Consider the following 27,630-nt stretch of genomic DNA (forward strand, 5'->3'; position numbering starts at 1 on the left):
GAACGGGCGCGCGCCCGGGCGGCTCCGTAAAAAAAAAAAAAAAAAGAAAAAAAAAGAAAGCGGTGATCTCGGTGTGACAGCTCAGAGCTGTCCACGTCAACACACCGAGCGAGCACGGCGGCGGCGGCAGCGATGGACTCCACGTCTCTGGTGAGCCTCTCCGCCGTTACAGCGGGCTCCGAGCCGACACCATGAGTTTGGGGTTCGAGGGGTTTTATTTGCTCGGCAGTTTGTGTAGTATTTTATACTCCGTATATTAGTGCGCGAGACATTTGTTGCATTATGGCAGTTTCGGTGGTGGGCATTACCGGAGAGGGAGGTGGGGGCAGGAACGGGGCTTGTCTGTAGATTGTTCATTAACCAGGAACAGGTTTGATTTCTTCTTTAATTCATGAATGTGTGCGTGATCCGGACTGTGGCCGTCATGTTCTGTGATGTGGACGCGCAGGCCTGATCTGGTCACAGTGTTTCACATGCAGCCAGCGCGTCTGTAACACAGCTTTTTTTCCTTCTATGTGTGTAAAAATAGTCCAGATTGTGTGTGCTGGTTACAGCGCGACAACTTGTTAGGGTGTTAACTTAACTCCATTACAATAGACTGGGTGAGCCACAGCTGTTATCCACTTATCCACACAGAGTCCAGTGCAGAGCGCAACAGGACACAACTCTAAGCCACGGCTTCAGTTCTGCACGATCACTTCACAGTCTGCAGTATATCACACACGAGGAGAAGTTAAAGCAGCTCTGTGGGTTTAAATGTCTGCTTGTGTTGAGCATATGTGCACGGATCGGTTGACGTGTAGAGCAGAGTAGGTGCCACGTCCACTGTTCTCTCTCTCTCTCTCTCTCTCTCTCTCTCTCTCTCTCTTTCACTCTTTACTCTCCATCTTCTCTCACATTTACTCCAACGCTTTGTGCCAATGTCTGTCTCTTTCTGTTCACTCTCTCTCAGTACTGCAGTACATTTACTCAAGTAATGTACTTGAAGTATTTTAATTGACTACCGCCATTTAATTCCACTCCATTACTGAGGTAAATATTGTACTCTAAGGGACTGTTCGTTATTTATTGGGGGGGAGGGGTGGTGCCAAAAGGGGGTGGCATGTCCAATATTTTTTTTAAGCACTGGGAAGGGACTCATGTTTTTTTTATAATTTTGGCCCAGGAGAGGGGCTAACAAATTTAAATGGTTGCATTTTGTATTTATCTTTCAGCCAATTTTCAAAGCAAACATGCCAAAGTAATGTTTGCTTTGAAAAAATGCCAAAATTACACCATGTGTCATAGCCAGAAACTGTAAAAACAGCGATTATCTTTTTTTGCTTATTTGTTTGTGTGTTATTGACAGTTCAGTTCATATTTTTAATTTCAGAGAAAACTTGCCTCCCCTAAGCCGCTCCCAGGCTTAGGGGAGGGTGCTGGCTCGTTGTAGGTGCTTTGGTCCTGCTTTGTACCACACCCAGACCATTCTGGAGGGGGTCTGTCCACTGAGGAGTAGCACTCTTTTGTTTCTGTGATTTACTTTTCTTTACTTATTTTCCTTTCTGTAAAGAGGGAGGGAGGTAAGCTTGGCCAACCCCAGCCCTGGTCAGGTAGGGAGGGACAAAACCAGAAATTATCTGATTTTGAAATTTTCAGCGGTCTTTGGAGACAGTATATTCTGTCAAAAACAAAACAAAAAATAACCAAATTTGAGTTTAAAACAGTGATATTTCATCAAAATCACTTAATTCTACCTCTTATTTAAAATGTGGCCCAAATTAAACAGTTTGCATGCACTAACCAGCTTGCACGACAAGAGTACAAATCCAAGGCTTTTTTTTAACTCCAGGATTTTGTCACTAACTTTTAATTTTCAAACATCAAAGGATATGTTTTAAAAATCTAACAACCAATATGGTGGGGGGAGGGTCATGCCATTTCTGCCAGTCACTCACGGAGGCTCAAAGAAAAATATTTGTAGCTGCAGGGAGGGTCACAATGAAAAAACAAACAAAAAGGAAACAAAGTCACGACCCAGCCACCCCCCTCCTCTGATAAGTTATGAACAGTCCCTAAGGTATGTGTAACTTAAGTACAGTACTGTGCTTAAGTACATCCATGATGCTACTTCTACTTTAGGGAAGTATTTTAATTTTTACTCCTCCACATTTATCTGATAGTTACTTTACCACTGAGCGCTCCATATACAAAACATAGGATTACTTCGCAGTACTCAACAGTAGTTCAAACTAGCTCCACCTAGACTCCCCAACGGTAAAATTCTACTTTGACGTTCATGCATTAGTAACAATAGTCAAAAATATAATATGCAACATTATACACTAACACTTTAATGGCCCACTGCTCTGCACTACATTTATTTTTGATATCTGAAATGCATTTTTCCTCCATAAATAAGATTTTTTTGGGGATGCAGAGTGCTTTTAGTAAAAGGTCTGAAAGTGAGGCACTGTTGCTGGTTGGCAGGGCCCCTTGTGTGTGGAGTTCGCATGTCCTCTCTTTTAGGGTTCTCCAGCTTCCTCCCACAGTCCAAAGACAGGCATGTCAGTTGGTGACCAAATTGGTTGTAGGTGTAATTATGAAGGGTTGTCTGTCTCAGCCATGTGATAGTCTGGCGACCTGTCCACGGTGTACCCCACCTCTTGCCCAGTGTCAGCTGGGATAGGCTCCAGACTCCCTGCAACCCTAATTAGGATAAGCAGCTAATGATAACGAATGAATGATGAATACAAGATCTGAATACTGTTTCTACCAGTTAGATCAGCTCCACCTTGGCCAACTGCAACAGTAAGATGCTTTTTACATGTTAATACATGAATGATAATAATCCAGTAATGGAATGTGTATTCATTTAACACTGCAGCTGCATAATGAGTACCTCTACATTTGATACATTAAAGCAGCATTATTTGTAAGAAGAAGTAGCACATTCTCTCTTTGAATGCATCTCATATAACATGTCCTTGCTCAAATGAATACACTCAGGGCTTTTGCCTTTAGAGTCTCACTTGGTCTGGTTTATGACCAGCAGCTTGGTGGCTGAATTGACCTGAATTAAGCAAACTTTAGATATCACTGTGTAACTGACATCACACACTTCCTGCAGCTCTCCCTTCATGGTCCCGAGCCCCTCCCACCAGATGACCACAGGCGTGTGTGTTTTCACATACACTGATGTATTTAGTTTCATTTCATTGTTGAGATCTCTCTCTGTTTATCAGACCACAACTTGGACAAGAATTAGCAAACTAACATTTGCCACCTCACTGTCCCTTTGCCTTGCTCCTCACTGCTATGAACCGCTTCCCAGGGAGAGTGGGCCGCAGCCCAGGTGTCACAGAGAGCTGGGGGCCAGCAGCAGCACCAGATCCAACCTGTGTAATGGCAGCAACAAAAAGTTTGCTGATCTAACAGGGAGTCGGGGCTGTCTGGGCCTCCTGAGCTGGTGTTTGTGCTGGCTAGATTCAAGCTGCTACAACCGCCGGCTAAAAGTCCGTCTTTGGAGCTGCTGTCTACTCTCCTCCCTGTGAGGTGGTCTTTAGTGGCAGGGTAGTCTCGCTCACCAGACCTTTCTCAAGAAAAGAAAGGTCTTCTAACATTAGCCAAACATGAATGTAAGGCCACAACCATGAGCCTTTGGCTGTGGTTAGCAGTTGCTAAACTGTTAGCGACATTCTCTCTCCATCTCCAAAATGCTTTACAAATTTTGACACGTTTTATTTCGTGTATTTTCAGACTCTCTTTTAGGATCTTGTTTTGATAAGTCTGTCTTCCTTTTTTGGGTTGTTTGTAGTAAAGTCAGTTGTTGCCAATGCTGGAATAGCAGCTGTCTGTGGAGGATTTAGGACTGACCCATAATAGTCGACCAAACGTTAGTTGACTAGAAAGTTCATTAGTTGCCAAGATTTTATGGGTCGATTAGTCGCAGAAAAACAAAAAAACAAACAAAAAACAAACGTGAAACTCTGTTAGCAGCTGCACCTTGTCAAAACAATAATAATCAAAACCTATATGACTGGACAATGTGGGAATTTAAGGAGTCACGTTAATTTATAGGGCAGGTACCTGTGCTTATTCCAACATGTTGGGCAGGAAATCCAAAGTGTTGGATCATTTTGAGAAGGTGAGGGACGAACCCAAGGTGATATGTAAACTCTGCAGGCAAACATTTGCCTATCGTTCGTCGACTACAAACATGATTTATCATCTGAAACATGGAAGTAGCTACATGCCCATTAGCCACTTAGCACAATCATTACTGCTTCATATTGACCACACAGATAGAAGTGCTTATCTTCACATCAAACTCTTAAATAAAGCAGATGTGTTTTTCCCCCCCAATATGTCAGACTATTCTTTAAAGATATTTCTCTTTCTCCATTCGTTCTGGAAGAATAATGCTTCTTCCTGTTTTGTGCCATAAATCTTTTTAAATAGCATAACTGTTAGTCATCTGGTTCTGCTTAGCAAGCAGAAGGAAGCAAAAAATGTTAGTCTGAAAGTCTTTTATTGCATCATTTAATTCGCTTTTATGGAGGCTATTGTGAGAGAAACAGACCTGAAACAGGTCTCAGCTACTGTTACTAACTGCCTAGAACATCCCGATTGTATGTCGTGTCCATAATGTTGTAAAAATCAAAAAGTAAAATTGCTGTTTAGACAACTGCCAAGTTCAAATTACAAGAAGCTTTGATGTTGTTTTTAGTGAACTGTCTCCAGACATTTAAATTGGTCTTCTGGTTTTGTCTGAATCCATGACCTACTTAGAAACATACACTCCAGAGAAAATCATTATGTTTAAACCAAACAGCCAATTTTTACATTTTAGGCATTTAGCTGTCATGCTGATCCAGGGTGACTTGCAGAGAGTCAAAGAAGCTTTCACCTTTTAGATTCACAGTCCTTCATGTTAGTTTGCAGAGAACACATACCTCCAAACAATGCACAATCTCCTCTAATTTCCCCACTTATTCACATTTTTCTGACATTAACAATATGCTGTTACATTTATTAGCCATTAAGCTGAAAGTCCTTTCAATGATTAGGTGTGTTCATCATCACCCATCATCTTATGAAAGGAGCTGCTCCCCTGAGGACAGGGCAGGTCCAGGGACCTGCAGCCGATTGCACCAGCAGTTTGGAATTTCAGACTCAGTTATAGAGAACACTAAATATTAAATTAAAACCGCACAAACTAGTTCTCATACAGTGATTGACTGCAATAAAGATTTAGACCTAGCTATAATGGTTGCACAATGGACTGAGCCAGCTGACTAAACTAGCATGCTATCATACAAACCATTTAGAATGAAGAGTAAAACTTTAAAGGAGGTTTTTACTGGGAGACAGATTATCCTAAGAGGTCTCCTTCTCTGCAGAACAGATGGACCCAGTGATCAGAATCATTAAAACACTGAATAAAACAGATTCATGTTACAAAATCAGTGTTTCTCCTATGCTGTTTGGCAAGTTGGAGACAGGCTGCTAGCCCAGCACCTGCCAATAGGCCCGTTTCCACTGAAGAAGTTCCTGGTACTATTTGGGGGGCAGGAACTACTACAGTACGTCCTCTCGCTCGGCCCTCTCAACTGCCGTGTCTCCACTGAGAGAGTGGAGTAGGAGGAAGGTTCCTGTAAAGTTACGGGCTCTGGATGTGACGTAATCGTTGCGCGACCATTTACCGGGGCGACGTAGGGACGCCGTTAGCTGATAGCCCTTCGCGGTGTCTGTAATAACTCACTAAATGGCCCGTGAAATTTTTTTTTTTTTCCAGCGGATGTCTTAGTTACAACATGATTGAGCTAACTGGAGTAGTTTCATGTCGTATCCGACAACGGGAGGCTTTTAACAGATGACGTCCTGATGTTAGCTTTGCTGCTGCTGTTAGCTGTCCCTGTCAGCTGATGCTTTCTAGACATCGTGATTTCCCAAAACTGAATAAATACCACACATAGCAACACAAAACTGCTTTGCTAGCTCAATCATGTTGTAACTAAGATATCCGCTGGAAAAAATATTTTTTTCACGGGCCATTTAGTGAGTTTTTTTTACATGGCGGCGGAAGCTATATGAACGAGCTAACCCTCGTCTGCTGAGTTTTAAAAATGCCGGCTATTTTGTTGCTTTCTGTTGACATCACATCCCTCCTTGAGTATATCCAATCAGCACCAAGTAATCCCCAAGCCCCAGCCGGGAGTCTTTCGGGGCCGTTCTGAGGACCTACCCCGAGGCAGGGACTTGTTTAGCCCCCGTAAAAGTTCCGGAACTCTGTTCTTCGGGGGTGGTTCCTGCAGTGGAGACACACACCAACGGCCCCGGCCCCGTAAAATTACCCCGAAGTTCCTGCGGTGGAAACGGGCCTAATGTGTGCTCACATTTTTCTGTGGTAATTTAAGATCCTGACGATCAGGAGGTTTAATCGGAAGCCAGATTAACCGCAGAGGTCTCTTCCTCTCAGAAACAAATGGACCCACTGATTTAAACCAGTTAAAACACTGAATAAAGAAGTTTCACTTAAAAAAAAAATCCTTGTGTTTCTGGCGCTCTCATCATGGAAGGGTTGCTAACTACAGTGGCCAACATGAAAATGCAAATGGCCCTATTTAGAGCCAGTGTTTGGTTTGTCCATGCTGGTCTACTGTAGAAACATGGTGATGCAACATGACAATCTCCGCTGATTGCTTTTGATTGGACGGCTCTATGTTTCCTAGCAGCTGACTTAAGCATACGGGTATAAGGTTTTCACTAGCTTAGAGAAGTCTAAAGGTTTAATGGTGCAACCCGATTCAGTAAATGATGAGTTTGAAACTAGCTTGTAGTTGATAAAATAATCTCACCACATGGTCCATTGAGTATTTTTTTCCAGAGCTTTTAATAATGTCACATGAGCTTCATCAGCAGATCAACTTTGCCAAGTTGTCATTGAATAGTATATGTTCAAAATTCAATACTTAGAGCACTTCAGTGACTTCTTGTAGATGAATCACAGTGTAAAAATGAAGTCCTCAAAGCTCAGTCGACACTGGACCAAAGTCTAAGATACTGCATAAACATAACTGTGCATAAATAAAGTGGGTTCCTCTTCCAAAAATACCCCAGAAGAAATGACTTTCAATTACAGCAACCTCATCAGTCTAAAAAAGATATTAGCCTGATAATTATTTTGTGTTCTAGGTAGAATGTATTTGGTGATTTTGACATAACAATATTCTCTTTTAGTGATCACAAAATATTTTTTTTGCATTCAAGAGAAAACGTTTGTGTTACTATTCTGTGATCTCTAAACACATAGTTAAGTTCGCTATGAATAAAGATCACAAAATAATTACTTATCTACCACAAAAAGTGATTTTGTACCCACGGTTCATCCCTTCAGGCTCAGGGAATGTCACACCAGCATATTGCCTGAGACACCTGAAATACCTTTTACTAAACAATGGCTGGTAGATCCAAATACATCTTCATGCTCAACATCATTTTCATCCCTTGTAACCAAATCAAATAGTGAATGTTGTAAGTTTCTGGTCTAAGTTCTGTGATACACTCTGACTGTGAATCTAAGCTAGTCAGTGCATAACAGAACTTTGTCCCGGGTCTGAAACTCATCACAGGAACGAATGCACAGATGGATGGAAGGATGAATGGCCAGGAGAATGGATAATGTCTCTGGTCATTTCCACATCTGGAAGTGCAAAAAAACCCTGCATGACCAACCAGAATGAAAGCACAAAAGTCTGCAGACATGAAACAGATGAATGTAGAAACTAGTTGGACTGGGTGGCTCATGTGTGTATAGGGTGTTACTGGAAGAGCAGGCTTTATCTGGATAATAAAGGTTGATTCAACACACTGGTCAGGTGTGGGAGGATTGGCATTGACTGTAACATTATGAAGTAGACCTCTCCCGGTCCTACATGTTTCCCTGAGGTGACTCAGCACAGCTAAAATATTTAAGATGTTCTTTCTGTTTATTGTTGCAGGAACCTTCCCTTTACACAGTGAAAGCAGTTTTCATTCTTGACAATGATGGCAACAGACTTCTGTCAAAGGTAAGGTTCAAGTGTTTTAGCCAGTTAAATGCACATTACCCCACCTTACTTTACTGCTGACAAACCAAAGCATCATTTCATTTATTGTGAAAATAAACATGTTGTGACTGGAAACTTGCTTCAGTTAGGTAATCCATACATTGGTTCTATCAATGCTATTTTCCTCACAGGGGTTTCAAATGATAAGTTAAAAAAAAAAAAAATCTTAAAGAAATAGTTCAGTATTTATAAAATGTTCTTATTTGCTTTCTTGCCAAGAGTCAGATGAGAAGAAGATTGATGCCGCTCTCATGTCCATGGGGTAAATATGTATCCACTACCAGAAGCCGAATGAGCAGCACTGCTAGCTAGCTAGCTCCTACAAGACCCAGATGGTGCACAATGCAGTACATTAAACAGTAGCAAACTTAACCTGTAGACCGTCACGTGTAACTGGTTAAAAAACACAATATGTTGGGTGTAATCGGTAACACTGGTGTTACTATGAGTTTATTGACAGGTGGGAAATTTTCCTTACTGTGGCATCCTAGTACCCCTCAGCACCTTGAAACACACTTCGATGTGTAAAATTAGCTGTGAGCTTTTAATCCAGCTCTGATTGGGTTGAAGAGGGAGGAGTAAACAGAAGCCCTTTTTAGATAGGAATTGTGCAAATTTTCAGGAAAGCCCAATCAGTCTTCTTTCAGCATTGGCAGTATAAAAATAAAATCGGGGAGTGCGGCAAAATGCCGCCTACCTACTTTTGTTTATACAGAATGCGCCTTTTTCGGGGCAATGGGGGACATGAGCAATGAACAAAACATGTAGCTCAGTGTGTGACGTAAACAGTGACGTGGGAGGGAAGCCGCGGCTAGTCAGTCCTTCGGCGATTCTCTCATAAAGTTGGCCCGTTCTTCACCGTCCCCGTCATTTGACGGTTAATGGCCTCTTCATTTGCGAGGACAAGAAGGTTGCGCAATTCCTTGTCTTCCCAGTTGCTCATCTTTACAGTGTCTGTCAGGTTTGCGTTTCCCTCTTGCTACTAGCTGCTCGCTAATTCCTGCTATCAGCTGTTTCCTGTTTATCCACCGCCAGTGGCTCGCACGTGCGGCGTCACCAACAGCTCCTCCCACATGTCTTCAACAGCCCCTCCCGTCGCGGAAGGCCGCCTCGGTCTGTTCAGACTAAAAGGGTTCCGCCAATATGACTACCCTACGAGGTGGAAAATTGTGTGTCTGAACGCTCGCAGCTTGCCGGCAAAACGGCCCAACATTCGCGGAAAATCTGGCAGTGTAAAAGGGGCTAGTGAGGCTGATATCAGTTAAGATTCAATTTCAAAGAGCAACATTGCTGCATTGTTTCCTGTCAATTCCTTGTGCATTTTAATGCAATTTGTATCCTGTGAGAGAATGGCGGACTCCGCCACTGACAATTAAAACTACTACTACTTGCTATTCCTTGGAAAAAAAGCTGACTATAAATGGTATCATAAAAAGGACCTGATTTTGTGAAAATGTAAGGGATTATAGCATTAATGGCATAAAAGATCCAAACCCCAGGTATGGTCTCCTGGGACATTTAGAGGAGACGTAGCCATACAGTGCCATCAGATCTTACATATTCTGTAGTTACAGCCCAGAGGGGAATGAAACTATTAACCCAGCAGCATTACTGCCAATATTCATTGACTGTTTGATGTGTGTGTGTGTGTGTGTGTGTGTGTGTGTTTTTCAGTACTATGACCCTGAGCTTTACCCCTCCATGAAGGAACAGAAGAATTTTGAGAGGAACATTTTCAACAAGACACACAAAGCTGACAGTAAGTTCCTATCTGCCTGTTTCTCTTCCTGTGGCCGTCCCTGTGTATTGTACTGAACACTCACACACGTCTCCAGTGTCACCTGTTACACATTCTGCCACCTAGTAGTCCAACACTTGTACGTGACACTGGCCTAAAGTGTTTTTTATAGTAGCTTATTCTCCACTGTGGAGCCACGCCATGCTGCAGTCATACTATTCTAGTGTGAACCCTGAACATCAAGGAAATTGTGACGTTTGGATTTTCTGTTAACTTTTAAACCAGCTGTGCATTTATTTAGCTTTTCAGAGAGGCACTGCAGAATACGATTCATTTTCAGGGGAAGTAGGATTTTAAGTTTCACACAGCTGATACCTGAGTCTCTGCCTCTGGCCTCCTTATCACCCACCCAGTATATTCCTCCTTTTGTTCTAAACTCCTCCTTCATTCCTCCTTTTCTCCTCTTTATTCTCCCGTGTCATGCTATATCCCCTCTCCATCCCTCCCACCTCATCTTACCTTTGTCCTGCTCTTCCCTTCCTTTAAGGCATCCCTTCACTCCCTCTGTTCCTCACTCCTTCCCTTTCTCCTCCCTCATTCTACAACTCACTTTCTTTTTTTTCCTTTCCCCTCATCTCCTTTCTCCTTCTCTCCTGAGTTTATCTTCCTCTTCTCCTATCTCCTATCATATCATAGATTTCCTTCCTTGAGCTTGCTTCTTGCCTTTCTTCATCCCTGTCTGTTTGTCATTTCTTATCCTCCCTTCCTCCATCCCCATTCCCTCCTCCTTGTGTCATTCTTCCTGTACCTTATCAGTCTTTCACTTTCTCTCTTTCCTGCACATTTACTTCCCATCTTTTCCCCCCTGCTTTAAATCTTTCTACTTGTACTTGTTCTGCTGAATGTATTTTTGTGTTTTGTTTTGAACAGTGAACTAAAGAAAGCCATTAAATGAATAAAAGAAAGGTAAACCTGTCCTTTTTTATAAACTTATCCCATGCCTCTCTTCTTCTTCTCTCTGTAGATGAGATAGCTTTCCTGGAGGGGATGACCATCGTCTATAAGAGCAGCATAGATCTCTTCTTCTATGTGGTGGGAAGTGCTCAGGAGAATGAGGTAAGGGTGGTGAATGCAGCTTTCTCTGCCAAAACAACATAAGCTCAACTACAGATTTTTTAATAAGGGATGAGTCAGTTCCTAAAACAGCTGGTCACAATACTCAAACTGAGAGAAATAGCGCATTTGTCTGGGACTATTCTCTGCGGTGGATTAATACACATTTATGTGGGACTGAGTCAAAATACAGTACAGTTTTTGGACAATAAGGAGAAACTAGGTCATAACCATCCTTAGCCTTTAATTTGTGGTAGATTTTTCCTCAAACTTCTCGTTTAAATGCAGCTGTCTTGTTCTTGAATTTGAACAGTGCAATTTTACAAATTAAATCAGTCCTGAAAATTGATCAAATGCTTGAACTGAGCATGAAATCAATCCCTTACCTTAATATAAGTCCTTTAGGGGTTCAGATTGAAGGGTACCTATATCTATACTGTCATTTTGTAATACTGAAGTTTTTTCTTTTTTTTTTTTTTAAATCACATCCCTGATCCATGCAGAGAACTCATTCAAACCCCACAATATATTAGAATCTTTTGATTCATTTCTTAATTTACCCCAGATTATGGGTAAATCTATTAAATACCTGGATACTGAAAAAGAAACCTTTATGTCGTGTTCACACCAAACGTGATGTGAATTTGCGCAAGTTTGAACGCTAGAATATTTTGTGTTGGCTCACTTCATACGCTTGAATAACTCGTGTCATATGCATATCGTACATCCCCAAAGGATCTCAAAGCTGACAGGTAATGGTGGCACGAATTGGTCGCTGAAGTTCAGATTTTTCAACTCTCCTGAATAAGCATATGATGCGAAACTGCGCTACTCACTTAATTAATGTATTTTGTGTTACTCGCTTCGTGTCCATCACGCCGCCTGGTGGGACTTTGCATCCAATCACGTCTTCACATTGACTTTACATGTAATTCACCCATGCAAATTGTTTTATTTGCGCCCGGTGTGAACACAACTTTGGAATATTAATTTGCACCTGTAAATCTTTTAGGCCCCTAATGTAAAGTTAAAACCTTAATAACACCTTAAATTGGTAATTAATGCATATGTCAGACATTTTACATCAATGTGTAAATAAGGGGGAAAGTAACAATTTGGTAATTTAATGATTTTGAAATTAAGATTTGGTGTTTAACCTGTTAAAATTCATGGACAAATCACCGCCCTCTTTACCATAACAAACTCCTTGATTTGGATGCAGGTGCTAAGTACATCTTCAGGGCTGAATAAAGGATTAATTAAGGCCATATTAAGAAACTGTTGTTTTACAGTTTGGAGATGTAAAGATAATAAATTAACAGCTGGTCCAAAAAGTTAAAACTAATAAAATTAAATGACCGGCAGGTGGCATTTATAAACTCACAGGTACCAAAAGGCTGAAGGTGAAGTTCTTTAGTTCTTTATTATTCCCAATGTGAGCCTGAAGAGATGGAGCTCCCACTGGTTGAGATTACAGGGACTGAAAATGACTTAGCCTGACAGGGATGCTAAATAGAGCTAAAACAGAAGGGTGGTAGGGCTTCTCTAGACTTAATAATAATAATAAAAAAACACTATTAACATCTTTTCCTGTGAATAAATTCTTAAAGGTACCTGTTAATAAAAATTCTGATAAAGTTCCCGTACCTTGCAGCGCCAGCAGACAGACACAGAGATGATCTGGTGAACATAGTGGAGCATTTAGCAGCTAATGAGACAGATATTTCTCCCTCAGGAGTTGGTAGAGACCAAAAACAGAGCTAAAAGAGAGTGAATATTAGATTTACATTTATCAGTTAGACACTGTCTGCTGGATGTGTAAACATCCATAAACGTGTAAAACTCCCAGCTCAGAACAGACAGTAACCTTGTAGTGTCACTTTTGGGCACTCAGGGATGGCATGGTAAATGCATAGTGTATTTTCAAAATAAACCTTTGTGTTAAATGCATACCATTGGTGTAGTGCTGCTACAGTGCACCTCGACGACGCTCCGCCACTTTTTAGCTAAAATAAGTTAGGGATGATGTAACATAAGTTAAATAACAATAAAATCAGGGCCACCTTTGGCTGTCTAGCGGGTTAGCTTCTACCAGTGCTGGCCAGCTAATTAGCACTGATGACAATAACACTGGCCCAGTTCCAGACATTGAGCATTGTGTTAGTTCAGGCAGGACATAATGTTAAACCAAGCTTACATCCGAGCTACATCAGCTGATCTCAAACAGCTGCTGCTCTCCCTGCCTTAGGAAGTGTGCGCTCTTTGCCTCAGGCTTTCCTCGTATGCACGCGGAAGGGCAGAGAGATGCACTCTCTCCACTGTAGGCTTTCTGTGCAGGCCCGAGAAAGGCAGAGAGGCCCTAGGACAATGCCATACCGCCAAATATACTGCATTGGAAATAAAGTTTCCCTGACTAAAGTGGTCCTGACTGAACAACATTAATTATTATTATTATTAGCTAATATTTGCAACGTGATGAAGCTGTTCATAAAGTTTGTCTAACATTTGATTGTTTGGTCAGTCATAGTTGACTAATGTCTGTAAACAGTGGTTAAACATTGGTTAAATAAACTTTGAAATGAGCCACAACTTAACCGTGCACTAAATGCATGCACGTGCGTCGTAGGTGTGCTCCAGTACATAAAGAAATAGCACTGCACCCCTGATGCATACAGTCTTGTTTCAAATGAAACTCCCAACATGGGTTTACTTCATTTTAAGTTTACCTTGGAAGGTTGAGGTAACAAAAGTGTGTGGTTAAGTTTAGAAACGAATTGGTGTGGGTTAAAATAGGTAAGTTTTTTTACTAACGTAGTGCAGGTGACCATAAAAACTGATTAATGTGGCTTCTAAATAAAATGCTGTTTTTATTTTTCTCTCTCTAGCTGATGCTGATGTCGGTACTGAACTGCCTGTTTGAGTCCCTCAGTCAGATCCTCAGGTAAAGTATGTTCTGTCATTGAGTCCAAAAAAAAGTTACATAAGTGAAAGCAAATGACCATTAATGATAATTGCATCTGTATCTGCAGCCCTAACATATAATCTCACAATCTCGCTCTCCAGAATGCTCCTAAAAGAGACATGCTCTTCTATCCTTCAGTTATGTTGCTGGAGTGACAATGACATTTTTCAGACTCTTTTCTGTGGACATGCACTATCATGAAATTAAAGCATTATCATGCATGTGGCCTCAGCATCATCAGAGCTAATAGTAATCCACATTAACACTGCCATCCTTTCACCAGAGCCTCTCAGCCTGGCAGGGAGATAATGAGTCTCCATGTTGAATTGGAAATTCAGCAGTGTGAGTTTTTCACCTAAAAGGAAATCGTGATTTAAGTAAAATGAAAATGTTTGACAAACAAGTTGGCTGAATGACGACACAATGACACCCAGGCCTCGTCTTTAAATATTTATTTAACATTTCAGAAAGCCTCAAGAATAGTTTGTAAATCCGTGTGTGTGTGTGTGTGTGTGTGTGTGTGTGTGTGTGTGTGTTGCACACCAGGATCCCTCATTGTTGACTGCAACATTATCAGCCAAACAGCAGCTGATGTGGTTGCCATGGGAACCGATGCAGTAGTAATGCAGAATGTGAGCGACGTGGAGAGATTATATTATTATACAGTATGAAAGATTATGGGCTGTTCTGAGTTGCACAGTGCAATATGTAAATGTCCAGATCACAGTGCTACAATATAAAAAGAGTGAAGCTGTTGAATAATAAATGGTCTCCGTGCAGGCCTGTTCATGTTTGACCCACTGTTACCACACAGTGAACAGATTCTTAGTAACACATACTGTTGTATCTGTTAAATTAGACTCAACATTTTAATTAGAATTTAGGTCATAGAGGACATGACTGTTACATTAAATGAACAGTTTGACATTTTGGGAAATACTTTTTGTGAAAGTGAGACGAGAAGATTGATATCACTCTTATGTTTTCATGCAACCATGTGACAGAAAAAATGTCGGCATTGTACGTTTCTGTAAACCAGGAATACATTTGCATGTTATTATGTAGCTAATAAGTTGAAACTTTACCTTTGAACAATGTTGAGGTTAACATGGTAAGGTTTAGGCACAAAAATCACTTGATTATGGTTAGGAAAAGATCATCTTTTAGTTTAAAATACCCTGTTTTGTTGGCTGGAAAGCCAGCATTGTCTTGGTTAAAAAAACAACAACCACTTTCCATGGCATTATCCCTGCTGGCAAAACAGGCACAGTTTGCTACAAATACCCACGTTTGGTGCCTCAGTATGCTGTGCAGTGTATTTCTGGGGACATTTTGGTCGCTTTATTCTGACAGTAGTACATGAGATGAGAGAGAAATCCTTTGCCTCCTGTATTGCTTCTAATTGTAATAACATGCTTGACTGAAATCAACCAATCAGAGCAGTTTGATGAGTTTTGAGTAGCAGGGTGGATAATAGCTCATTCGATCTGCTCAGAGCTGATCAGATCAGATCTATGGATGAGAGGAGCAGCTGCTGCAGAGGCAAGAGAAAGCTAACTTTTAGACCCACCGCGATGAATTGATAAGTTTCACTTTCACTGCACCTGGCATTCTGCTGCTCCATCTGTGCCCAGAGTACGATATGCGCTCCGAGAGTGTGGTGCAATAAATAACAGAATTGTATATATATTCCAACAGGGCTCCAGTTTCAAAAATAGAAAATCAATATGTGGTGGCAGATGTTGTTATTGTGGCGGGGTGCCACAAATTGATGAATATATGGGTAACTCTGACTTGAACAAGGTCAGACTTCCTGTTGTCTTGCTGTCAATATCAGCAACAAATCCTATATCGTGGATCCCTAGTGTAGGTGTATCTTTGATTTTTGGATTCAGGCTAGCTTTTCCCCTGCTGCTTTCAGTCTTCACGCTAAGCTAAGCTAAGCTAAGCTAAGCTAACTGTCTTTGGGCTCCAGTTTCTCATTTAATTCATTATAGACAGGATTGGGCTGATTGCTGTGCTTTTTCTGCAGGAAAAATGTGGAGCGGAGGTGTTTACTGGACAACATGGAGGGAGTGTTCTTGGTTGTGGATGAAATCATTGATGGAGGGTAAGAGAGTTTACATATCAACTAGCTTACATTTATTCTTAGTGTTGATTAATTCTTTTTTAAAAACAATTATTTAGTTTACAAAATGTCAGAAAATTATCACAGAAATACTTCCTGTCCTGCTTGTGCTGTACCTGAACCCTGATTGGTTGTTTTTTTATCCTGTTGCTAGGGTAATTCTGGAGAGTGACCCCCAGCAGGTCCTACAGAAGGTCAACTACAGGGTAAGATGACTGTCAGTCACTGCCAACTACCAATCACAAACAAATTGTTTATTGATTTGAATCACTGGGAGGTCAAATGGGGAACAAGTGTTAAATTGTAAAGCAGCTGTTTGGCCTGTTCAGACTGTAGCCTCCCACAGCTTCTGGCCTACTCTTACCTGCTTTACCTTTCTTTCTCTCCTTCTCCCTGTCTCTCTTCTTCTGATTGGTGTCAGCTAATGTCAGAGCCAGCCTATGGCTTCGTCCTGTTTGATTACATCACCGGTAACGTAGAGGGACAAACAGACAAGAGCCAGCTGCTGTAGACAGACAGACAGACAGACACACAGAGGGTGAGAGAGAGAGATTAAGAGAAAGATAGTGAGTTCAAGAGAGAATGAATGAATGAGAGTGAGATAGAGACAGTGAAGGGATGAAGGAGGGATGGGTGAGACAGATGAGGTAAATGCATGGTGATAGAGCATGCTCACTAACAGAGAGGCTTAAAACATTAGGCTGGCATTTTTTTTAACTCAATTTCCTAACTTATTACTCATATTACTCTAACTCTTGAACTTTGACTTGCTGGTGGAGCTAGAGGAAGGGTCAGGTGATCACCAAAGTCTTTTATACATCACACCGGCAATACTTCTACCAGAGTAGGCTCTCATGACCACACCCCCTTTGAGGGAAAACAACCCAGCGGCTCGGACTTTGGCTCCAACTTTAGACCAGACCGACATTGCCAAGGCCTTGTCCCCTTTTGTCGGAGAGAAACTAGGGATGCGATTTTATCAGCCACACATTGGCCAATATTTGCCTTTTTGACTGCCATTGGCCTATCAGCAATTAAGATGACATTCATCAATGGCAGTGACCTTTGTTTTTCCGTTGTTTCACATCAATTTTGTGCAGGCTAAAAAGCAGGGCTCCAGACTAACGGTATCCCGTTTACCCAGGTACAATAGCAAAGGTGTTTGGGATAAAAGATCTTTCCTGGGACGCCATGAGGGTGAAAGGATGCAGTTAACTCATTACCAACATGGCGGGGAACACAGCCTATTGTTTGTCTGATAATACTACTCTGTGAACGGATGTTGACATCAGCAGGAGGAGAGCTAATTAACGTTAGCTCTTAGCAGCCACTGAGTGGAACTAACAGCTAACGGAGGTTGCTTTGAGTTACATTATGATGCATTTAAGCTCTAATCAGTAAAAACGAGTATTGGGGGAAGGTAAATTCAAATGTAATCCTATAAAATGTAGTTTATGGTGAGAGCCTTGAATATATAAAACTGTTTGAAGGAGAACTTTGTTGATGTTTTCACGTAAATATAAAATAGATGTTCGAGAGGGCATTATGGTATATTATGTGCAGTAAAGAGGCTTTTGAAGTAGTTCTTCAAAAATGTTTTTTTATGTGACAGAAGGTTATTTTAAAGGTTGTTTCATAAATGTGTACTATTGAATTTGGACTCATTCAAAGATAGTGTAATGAAGGACTGAATTACTTTAAAACAGTTTCAGGATCTTTTTTTTCCCTGACATAAAAAGGGGAAGTCAATAACAACAACAGAAAATCATTGCATCCCTAAAAGAAATACACCGTCACACTGGTAATCGAGGAATGGACACTAAATTGTTGACACTAACTATAAGGTAGTTTATATGTCAACACCTGGTTTTATACATCTGAAGAAATTCTATAAGAAAATTAACTGCTTGGCAACCAGACCAGGCGTCTAATTGAGACAGGCCATGTCAATATATATAGCCATTACGCGCTAGTATAAGGGACTGGGCGTTTAATTGGGACAAGGCTTTTAATTGAAGTTTTACAGCATTAAGGTATCGTGAATGATCAGGTTTAAGCAAGGTTGCAGAACAATTAGTAGACATGTCTATAAAACAAGCAGTTATTTAACAAAAATAAATGCATTCAGACATGTCAAAATATCAACAAAACACATCGAATTGCATTGACATCAATAGGATCTTAGGCTTTCTATCCTCGAAAAGGGGGCAGGGCTTTGACATTTTGCAAAGTACCCACATGTGCTGGTCTGGTCTAATGTATTGCTTGGGGACCATGATTGTCTGTGCAAAATGTCATAGCAATCCATCCGACAGGTTTTTCAATTTGCACCGGCGTGGTAGACGGACGGACGGACGGACGGACGGACGGACAGACAGACAGACAGACATTAACGACCCTAGAGCCACTAGCATCACTGTACATTCTGATATGAGCTGTTAACCAGCGTGCTTGGAGTGTCACTTATCTCTAGTATGTAATGGGGTTTCTACTGATCCAATGGTGTTTGCAGTGCTCTGCTTTTGTATTGTGCATGTGTGTGTGTGTGTGTGTGTGTATCAAGTCGTTTGCATGACTTTTGGATTTTTGTCTTGTACACACAATGATGTCGTTTTATTTTGCAGGCGGATGAAAACCCATTATCTGAACAAAGTGTGGCCCAGGTAACACACACACACACACACACATACACATAAATGACACTGATAGACACCGATGTACACACATGCATATCAAATACACACAAAGCGTTACTTTATGCACCTTATCTTTCCCAGCAATTAGGTCTGCTGCTATATTTTGTCCTCTAATGTCTTGTCCAAACAACAAGTGGGAATATCTCTTGTGTCGTGTTGCTCGATCATCTTGTGGGTATTTTTGCAAATATTTCACCAATTTCACAAAAACCTACTTTCTATAAATGCAACGTGACAAACATCAACTACTGATTATATCGCTGCTTCGGCACAACGCCAGATCAGGAACTATGCTATTATACTACAGTTAACAGTCATGATCACTGGTTGGAATGCATTGGTGGTTTTGTTTTTAATGTACAAATTAGTTAATTAATAAAAACAGTTAGTTTCATTATTTAAACAAAGATTTAACTTGTAGCACCAGTTTAAAGCAACACTGTTCTTGTTTTATGAAAGAAACAACTGGCAACTGCTACAACACAAAGTAAGTTTGTTAATAATGGCATTGGTTAGTCTGAGCCATTTCTTCAGATCTTTTTTTTTCTTTTAAATAGTTTGACATTTGGGGATTACATTTCTAAAGCTCACTAATTAGCACGTCTTGTGCTTTTACTGTTGTTACAAATTTTAAAAGTGACAGGTTGTGTATGAATTTGCTGAGTCAAAATTTAGAGGTGCTGGCAGGTAAGAAAGTGGGTTTCCCAAATTGGCGAACTATTCCTTTAATCTAACATCTGCTTTGGGCCTCCACTTTAGGAAGAGGTTGTGTGGATGAATCGAGATCTTAGATCTGAGAAATGTGTTTGGTTCTGTATTGTTTTGAAGTGAAGAGACCAAAGCAGATCAAGTAACAAACAATAAAAACTAGGGATGCACGATAATATCAGCACGTCATTGGTATCAGTTGATATCAGCTTTAAAATGAACAATCAGAATCGGCCAACATGCTTTTTCTTTTTTTGTACAATGACTTAATATTACGTGTACTGAAAAGCATTTTATTTCATATCTCCACCTGCTGGTGGGCCATCATGATAAGAATATGCATGCATAATATGATGTTAATTCCACTGCAGAAGAGACTTGATGATCACTAAAATTAGCTGGGGAAAAAATCAATATATTGATGTCGGTCTCGGCCAAATAAGTTGTCGGCATATCGGCATTGTGCATCTCCAAAAACTCCACATTAAACACAAACATTAACGTTCAGATACATGCGGATATAGTTACACATTCACGTGACTACTCAGCCACTCATACAGACACACAGTGCTGGCAGCATACATTGCATGTTAATCTCATTTCTGTTCTGTTATTAACATGTAAATCTTTCAGCTGCTTCTCTCTGATACCATTCTCTTATAGTAGAACAGAGCTTACCTCCCACACACTCTGTTCAGTGACAGAAACACACTGACAGAATGATTGGTAGCAGTTTGACATTTGTCTGCAAATTCACCAAGGAGCATGCTAATGCTTTAGCTCACCATGCATGTTAAAGGGTCTCTATGCGACATTCATGATGCATTCCATTTGCACTGGGAAGTTGGAATTTCTGAGCTCCCAATTGTAAATTTCAACCGCACTGAAGTCCACTTTCAAACTCAGTAAGTGAGAGGCACCTCACCAACCCCGATTTTAAATTCCAAAATGGCTGTTCCACCCAGCAAAAGTAGCAAAAGCTGTAGTAAGATACTGTTCATAAGCACCTCTGTCTTATTTGTGTCTCATTAAAACACACACATCCACACAGAAATGTCCCATCATCTTCTATCTGTGGACATGTTTCTATGGTGTTTGTGTGCAAAAATTCAGCATGAACTGAATATCTTGGTTTTCCGACCTGTTGTACCGGAACACGATCAATTTGGGTTTGACGTCATTCCAAGCTTTGTCCGAGGCAAAGGGAACACCGCATCATGTTATTCACACCGAGCATGAATAAAACAATTCACGTGAGTGAATTACATGTAAAGCCAAAGTAAAGACATGATTAGATGTGAGTTCCCGCTGGGCAGCCAATGGACGCGACGCAAATGACGCAAAATATGTGAATCAAGTGAGTAGTGTACTTGTGTGTCATACACTTGAAAAATCTGGACAGTGCCGCGATAGCCAACCAGCATTGAGATTCTCTGGCAATGTATGGCGCTGAGGATGTACCGGCGGATGTTTGTTAATTTGATTCAGCAATTTCACGTGTGTATGACGCAAGTTATTAGTACGTATGAAGTGAATCAACACAAAATGTTTTAGCATTCAAACTTCCGCGAGTGACGCAACGCGGAAATTTACACACATCAGAGCGTATGAGTTGTCAGCACATGGTTCTTAACGTGGAGATGGCTGAGCTGGCTGCTAGCAGCTAATGGTGCTAACTCCATAAAGAGCACTAAACAACATCAACAGTACTGACAATGCTAACAGTGTTACCTGTGGGGGAGCCAGACGGTGGGCGCTACGCTTCTGTGGCGACGTTGTCCAAATTTATCAGTGCAGAGCCGGAGTGATGAGCTAGCCAGTGGTGTTCGAACCGGCTTACCACAACAAAGCACAGAGAAGCTCGGTTTACCACACACAGAGGTCACGTGACTTCATTCTCTGCTCAGAATGCCATATCTTCCATATCCATATCTTCATGTAGCAAATAGCTGTTTGCTGCTATAGAAATGCTCTGAATGTCACCTACAGAACCTTTAAGGAAGCAGCTAGCTTTGCTTTAGCTCCAGATGACCAGACAGCTCTTAGAGGCTCAACTGTGAATGAATGGACTGATGGATAAAGAAAAAATTAATTACAGTAACAACCTCGAAAGCACCGTAGCTCTTTAAATACTGGACAAATGATCAGAGAGCTCTTTTTTTTTTCATATTTGATTCATTTTTTAATAGCACTCTATTTTCCTGATGTGCTTCTTTAGCTGCTTCCTGCTTGTGTGCACGAATGAACATCTGCATGGACATGTTTCTGCGCTCGCTTTTAGAAGTGTGTGTGTGTGTGTGTGTGTGTGTGTGTGTGTGTGTACTCATGCTCTAAGCTTTTTTTCTATCTGTTGCTTTAACCCTAACAGCACATAACAGAGAAACTGGCTCTGACCACTAACGTAAGTGCCTACTAACTTCACAGTCATGACATACTGCAACACACAGCATATTCTACTGTACTGCACACCACATGCTGTAACACTACACTGCCATAACAGTGGCATGCAAAAGTTTGGGCACCCCTGGTAAAAAATTTTGTTTACTGTGAATAGGTAAGTAGAAGATGAACTGATCTCCAGAAGGCATTAAGGCAAGTTAAAAATGAAAAATGCTTTTCAACATTTGAGCAGAATCAGTGTATTATTTTTGTTTTGTACAATTTTAGAATGAAAAAAGGGAAGGAGCACCATGCAAAAGTTTAGACACCACAAGACATTTGAGCTCCCAGACAACGTTTACCTGGGTCTCAGACCATAATTAGCTTGTTAGGGCTATGGCATGTTCACAGTCATCATTAGGAATGGCCAGGTGATGGAAATTTCAAAGCTTTATAACTACTCTGACTCCTGAAACCTTGTTCCAACAATCAGCAGCCATGGGCTCCTCTAAACAGCTGCCTAGCACTCTGAGAACTAAAATAACTGATGCCCACAAAGCAGGAGAAGACTATAAGAAGATGGCAAAGTGTTTTCAGGTAGCCGTTTCCTCAGTTTGTAATGTCATTAAGAAATGGCAAGTTCAAGTTGAGGTCTGGAAGACCAAGAAAACTGCTTGTAGGATTGTTAGAAAGGCAAATCAAAACCCCTGTTTGACTGCAAAAGACCTGCAGGAAGATTTATCAGACTCTGGAGTGGTGGTGCGCTGTTCTACTGTGCAGCGACACCTGTAAGACTATGACCATCATGGAAGAGTCATCAGAAGAAAACCTTTCCTGTGTCCTCACCACAAAATTCCGCGTCATTCTGCTCTTTGGAAACACGTCCTGTGGACAGATGAAATTAAAATAGAACTTTTTAGTGCAGTGAGCAAAGGTATGTTTGGAGAAAAAAGAATTTCATGAAAAGACCACCTGTCCAACTGTTAAACACAGGGTTGGATGGATCATGCTTTGGACTTTGTTCCTGTAGCCAGTGGCACAGGAACATTTCACAGGTAGGGACAAGAATGGATTCAGTTAAATCCCAGCAAATTCTGGAAGCAATTATCAAACCATCTGTAAAAAAAAAGCTGAAGATGAAGAGTGGACGGCTTCTACAACAGGTCAATGTTCCTAAACACACCTCAAAGTTCACAATGGACTACCTCAAGAGGCACAAGCTGAAGGTTTTGCCATGACCCTCACAGTACCCCGAACTAAACATCATTGAAAATCTGTGGATAGACCTCAAAAGAGCAAGACGGCCCAAGAATCTCCTGCAAACAAGAACATGAAGACCCGTAGCTGGTTACAAAAAGCATTTAGAAGCTGTGATAGTTGCCAAAGAGAGTGCTGCTAACTACTGACCATGCAGACCATTGCTTCAGGCCCTTTTCCTTTTTTCTTATTTTGAAACTGAAAAAGATTGAAATTAAAAAGTAATTCTGCTTAAAATATTGAAGAAATGTGTCATCTTTAACTTCATGCCTTTTGGAGTTCAGTTCATCTTCTACTTACTTAACTGCTCACAGTAAATTAAATTTTGACCAGGGGTGCCCAAACTTTTGCATGCCACTGTATAATCTTTGGTGTTTACTGAGCACAGGAGTCTTTTTGTTCTCTCTCAGGCAATATATAATAAGTACCCCTGAAAAATGTCACCAAGCCTGAAGACAAATGTCCCTCGACTCGCTGTCAGCACACAGCAGGGGTATGAAATGGATGACTGTAGTTAAAATACTGGAAGATAACTGAGTGAACACACACAACTTAAACCTCAGCAACCAGAAAAAACTGTCTGATAATGATGGCACTGATGACAGCTATAAGAGGGAGATTCATCTCCAGCAGATGATGAGACAGGAAGCGATAACAACATTATACCAGCCGCTGCTGCACCGCGGGGGTGTGCTTATCAGTGGTGGAGGAAGTATTCAGATCCTTCCTTAACGCTGCAGTTGATAACTTTTATAATAAAATAACTTTTGTCATATTTACTAAAACTGTCACTATATTCACACAGCACTACATGTGACAGATAATCTGTGAAAAAAAGTCCTCTGCCTATTCTCTCGCCTTGCAGCGCTTCTAATGGCATTTACAGATGTGAACAATCAGAAGCAGAGTCTCTAATGCAGTTGTTAATCATGCTAATCAAAGTTAACTAACAGTGATTGTCATGATTGATGATTTTTGCAGGTTCTTTGTCTCATGCACTTCTTTAAGAATATAGTGACTGTTTCAGCAAATATGACAAAAAGTTATTTTCAGAAAGGTTACCAACTGTAGCTGTAAGGAAAAATAGTAATGTTGCAAAATAGATAAACAAATCACTCCATTACAAGTAAAGTCCTGCATTTAATGCCACTCTAGTAAAAGTACATAAGTAGCCCATTATCAGCCAAATGTTCTTCAAACTTTAAAGTAATACAACCCATCATGCAGAAAAATGATTTTTCTATATGTGCCAAAACACTCTGTGCACCAGTTACTCAGTAAGTAGCACTAAACAGATGAAGGCAGCAGTGGAACTCTGTATGAGACTGATATGACTGCATATCCCAGAATCCCACATTGCAGTAAGTATTATTATCTGAGCTCCATCTGCCCCCTGCTGTTTGAATGAGGAACTACAGCTTCAGTGCTGAAATGAAGTGTTGCTCGAGGATGACACATTCAGTGGAAACTGATGTTGATCATGAAAAGGCCATGAGACGGGAAAAAGCACACAATTTTTAAATCGAAAAAACAATCAAACAGATGAAAAAATTCAGCCATTAAAGGTGTATAAGTAGATTTTTCATCTCTCAATACGATTGTATTTTACTTTTTGTGTCATGAAATCAATTGACTGGCTTTAAGGCAAGGCAAGTTCATTTATACAGCACATCTCATACACAAAGGCAATACAAAATGCTTTACATAAAAATAGATAAAAGAGTAGTGTATAAACCAAAATGTAATATGCATAAAAAGAATGAAAATAAGAAATTCCACAATAATTCAAGCCCAGTCCCAAAAAAAAACCAACAAAAAAAAAAAACACTGGCATTGTGCGTCTCAGTAAACCACAAATACATTACATTTGTATATTTCATACATGGCACATGAGCATTTGTAAGGTGACATGGTATATGAGCTGATATTGTCATTGGAAGGTGGAGAGGAGGACACTAAGCCAAAACACCTGCTGAGCTGCAGACCACTATGTGAGACCAACAAATAACAAAATCAGTTGTTGTGTGGTGACCCTTCGCAGCGTTTCAACTGATGTTTGTGGCACCAAACCTGGGCGTTTTTCAGCGACACATTGCAGTGTTGCCTTGCTGCATTTCAGCCACCAAATCAGCCAGTCCCAGCCTAACCACACCCTCGCCTCACTGTTGTTAAAAAACAGAAAGTTTACATAAATCTGCTTCAAAATAATGTACAAATGTAATGTATCCTTGCTTTGCAGAAATGTACAATGCCAACATTTTTCTGGCGATTGTGTTGAAAGTCACAGTGTGTCTAAGAGACAGACTGCAGTTTTTAGCGATGATTAAAAGCAGAGGTGAATGTAACATTTTTAGCCTGTTTTTGAAAGTAGCCTGGCACACTTAGCAGACTGCTCCCAAGAACGATGTTTGTCAGCACACATGTAGAGATGTAATTCAAAAGGCAAAATGACTCAGACATTGTTCTGTGTCTGAGAAATGATCATTTTAATGATTATAAACATACACAAACATTAGGCTGACAGATGGAATAATATGTCAACATGGCCCGTATTTACTGATCTTTTAATAAATCGTTCCTGTCAACACTAACCCTAACTCTATCCCAACAACAACAACAACAAAAAACATGTTGTAGAATGTGTGTATTACAGTTCCTATCCCTGTTGTACTCTTTAAACACAGTGACAAGAAACTCAGTTGTCTATCCATGTGCTCAGTCTGACATTTAGTGGGTAAACAGTGGTACTACAATGCTGTACAACTACTTTAAAAGTTCAAACTTAAATTACTACACTGACTCCAAACATACATTTTTATTAGTTAGTTGAACATAACATCATAATGATGACATGAACAGAGTAAAAGGTATAGCTATATAGTGCATTAAAGTCTCCATTTACTCCCATTGCATCCACAACTCAGTTACATTCAGGTCAATGAGTTCTCCTGTGATGACAAAGTCTAAAAATCCTTCCAATCAGCACCAGTCACAGACCATATTTATCTGTATTATATTTCATATTTAATGTTGTTTTTTTCCCAACTTAAATTTACTTTATTACATCATGCTACATTATGTTACACATCTTTTTCTTTATGTTTTCCAGGTTCTGCAGTCGGCCAAGGAGCAGATTAAATGGTCCATACTGAAATGACTTGGACCAGACAAATGTAATATTCTCAAGAAAACATTTTTAGTCCCAAAGCTATTTTTTTATAGTGACACACTAAAGGGAAGGTTGTTACAAGCCTGTAGGCCAATAAGCTTATAGCTTTATATAGCAATTAACCAGCCAGTAATAGAATTAGATTTCTATGTGTAATGGCATTTTGTTACATTGTGTGTGACATGAAATTAATTTATTTGGTTTTGGATTGATGTTGGTTCATACTCGTGTAGATTTGTCATGAGGAAATGAAGGAGGAAGTGAAAGCTCGGCTCTCAGTGTCCAGCTGTGCTTCTGTAAAAGGCAGTTAGTACCAAACTAATCAATGAAAATACTGGAAGCCTGATCAGCGATCAGTAATCTATTGCTTTTATTTGGGTGGAGCAGGATTTTCCACTCTTACTTACTCAAAACTGAATATGACTTTGGGGTTTATTTGCATATACTGCTAATATGCATAATTTGAAAGTTACAGTTTTTTTTATTAACTTTTTTTTCCGCCAAAATGTTACACATGGAACAACTGGGCTAAATCTAGCCCATGATAGGATGCCAGGTCCCCAGACCACTTCCTAATTCACAATGAAAATAAAACTGATTCACACTTGGATTGTTTTGCACTTTTAATTTGAATAAGGGGCCAAAGTGCATTAAAAAATGCCAAGAGAGAACCCCCTGGATAACCCAACATAGTTCCAGGCTAAGCTGCACATGTCCTCAAATCTGTGATCACCTCGGGCAAGTGGAGTATCCCTGATCTAACAAATTATTTGGAAAATAAGAACAGAAGCAGAAAAAAACAAAACAAACAAAACACCAGCAGATACTCGCAAATTCAAGCTAAAAAGCTGAATATCACATAAGAAATTTTTACCACATTATTTTACAGGGGTGGTGTTAAATTCACTCACACACTGACATCATTTGTGCACTGAAATGCTCACTTTTGTTGTTCCTTACATGACACTTGCGGTACATGTGTTTCGTAGAATTTATCTGAAGACTGTAAAGGAATGTAATGATGCCTTATGACACTAAACAACTATTCTAGCACCATGTGTACGAGGAAACATGTTACTGTTGCACCGTCAGCAAAACCCTCATTTTCCTAAAGGTGGAATTCCCTTATAAAGGTAAATTAGTATCTGTACAGATAATTGATCTGAGAGTCAAAGGGACCTTGAAGAGTTCTAAAGAATTATGTCTATTTTCTGAGACTGAAAGAGGTTCATAGATATTAATTATTTTCTTAGTTGAAAAGAAGAGGAAAAAGAAAACCAAAGACACTGTTTACATTTGGATGTTGTTGAAACAGACTGCATGGTGTCAGATGTAGGGCGTTTTGTCTGTCCACCATATGTGACACTGATAATAAAATATTTGTCCTGGA

General features: G+C 40.3%; 1 protein-coding gene across 3 annotated transcripts; it reads left to right on the top strand.

Annotated features, from left to right (window-relative positions):
- copz2 (COPI coat complex subunit zeta 2) lies at window positions 1-27,630 on the top strand. Of its 3 annotated transcripts, none has more exons than XR_007571527.1 (10): window positions 1-150; window positions 7,983-8,051; window positions 9,765-9,849; window positions 10,853-10,944; window positions 13,827-13,882; window positions 15,936-16,013; window positions 16,186-16,237; window positions 16,453-16,569; window positions 18,656-18,694; window positions 26,181-27,630. XR_007571527.1 is itself a non-coding variant. In XM_050068251.1 (10 exons), exons 1-10 carry the CDS (start codon window positions 133-135, stop codon window positions 26,226-26,228), a joined length of 570 nt encoding a protein of 189 aa, XP_049924208.1. In that variant the 5' UTR covers window positions 1-132; the 3' UTR covers window positions 26,229-27,630. The 3 variants fall into 3 exon arrangements, 2 of the variants coding, with proteins under 2 accessions (XP_049924208.1, XP_049924209.1); XM_050068251.1 differs by lacking the exon at window positions 16,453-16,569 and adding an exon at window positions 21,804-21,836; XM_050068252.1 differs by lacking the exon at window positions 16,453-16,569 and having other exon boundaries at window positions 3-150.

The sequence above is a fragment of the Epinephelus moara genome, chromosome 18 (genome assembly GCF_006386435.1).
Source record: "Epinephelus moara isolate mb chromosome 18, YSFRI_EMoa_1.0, whole genome shotgun sequence".
Lineage (NCBI taxonomy): Eukaryota > Metazoa > Chordata > Actinopteri > Perciformes > Serranidae > Epinephelus > Epinephelus moara.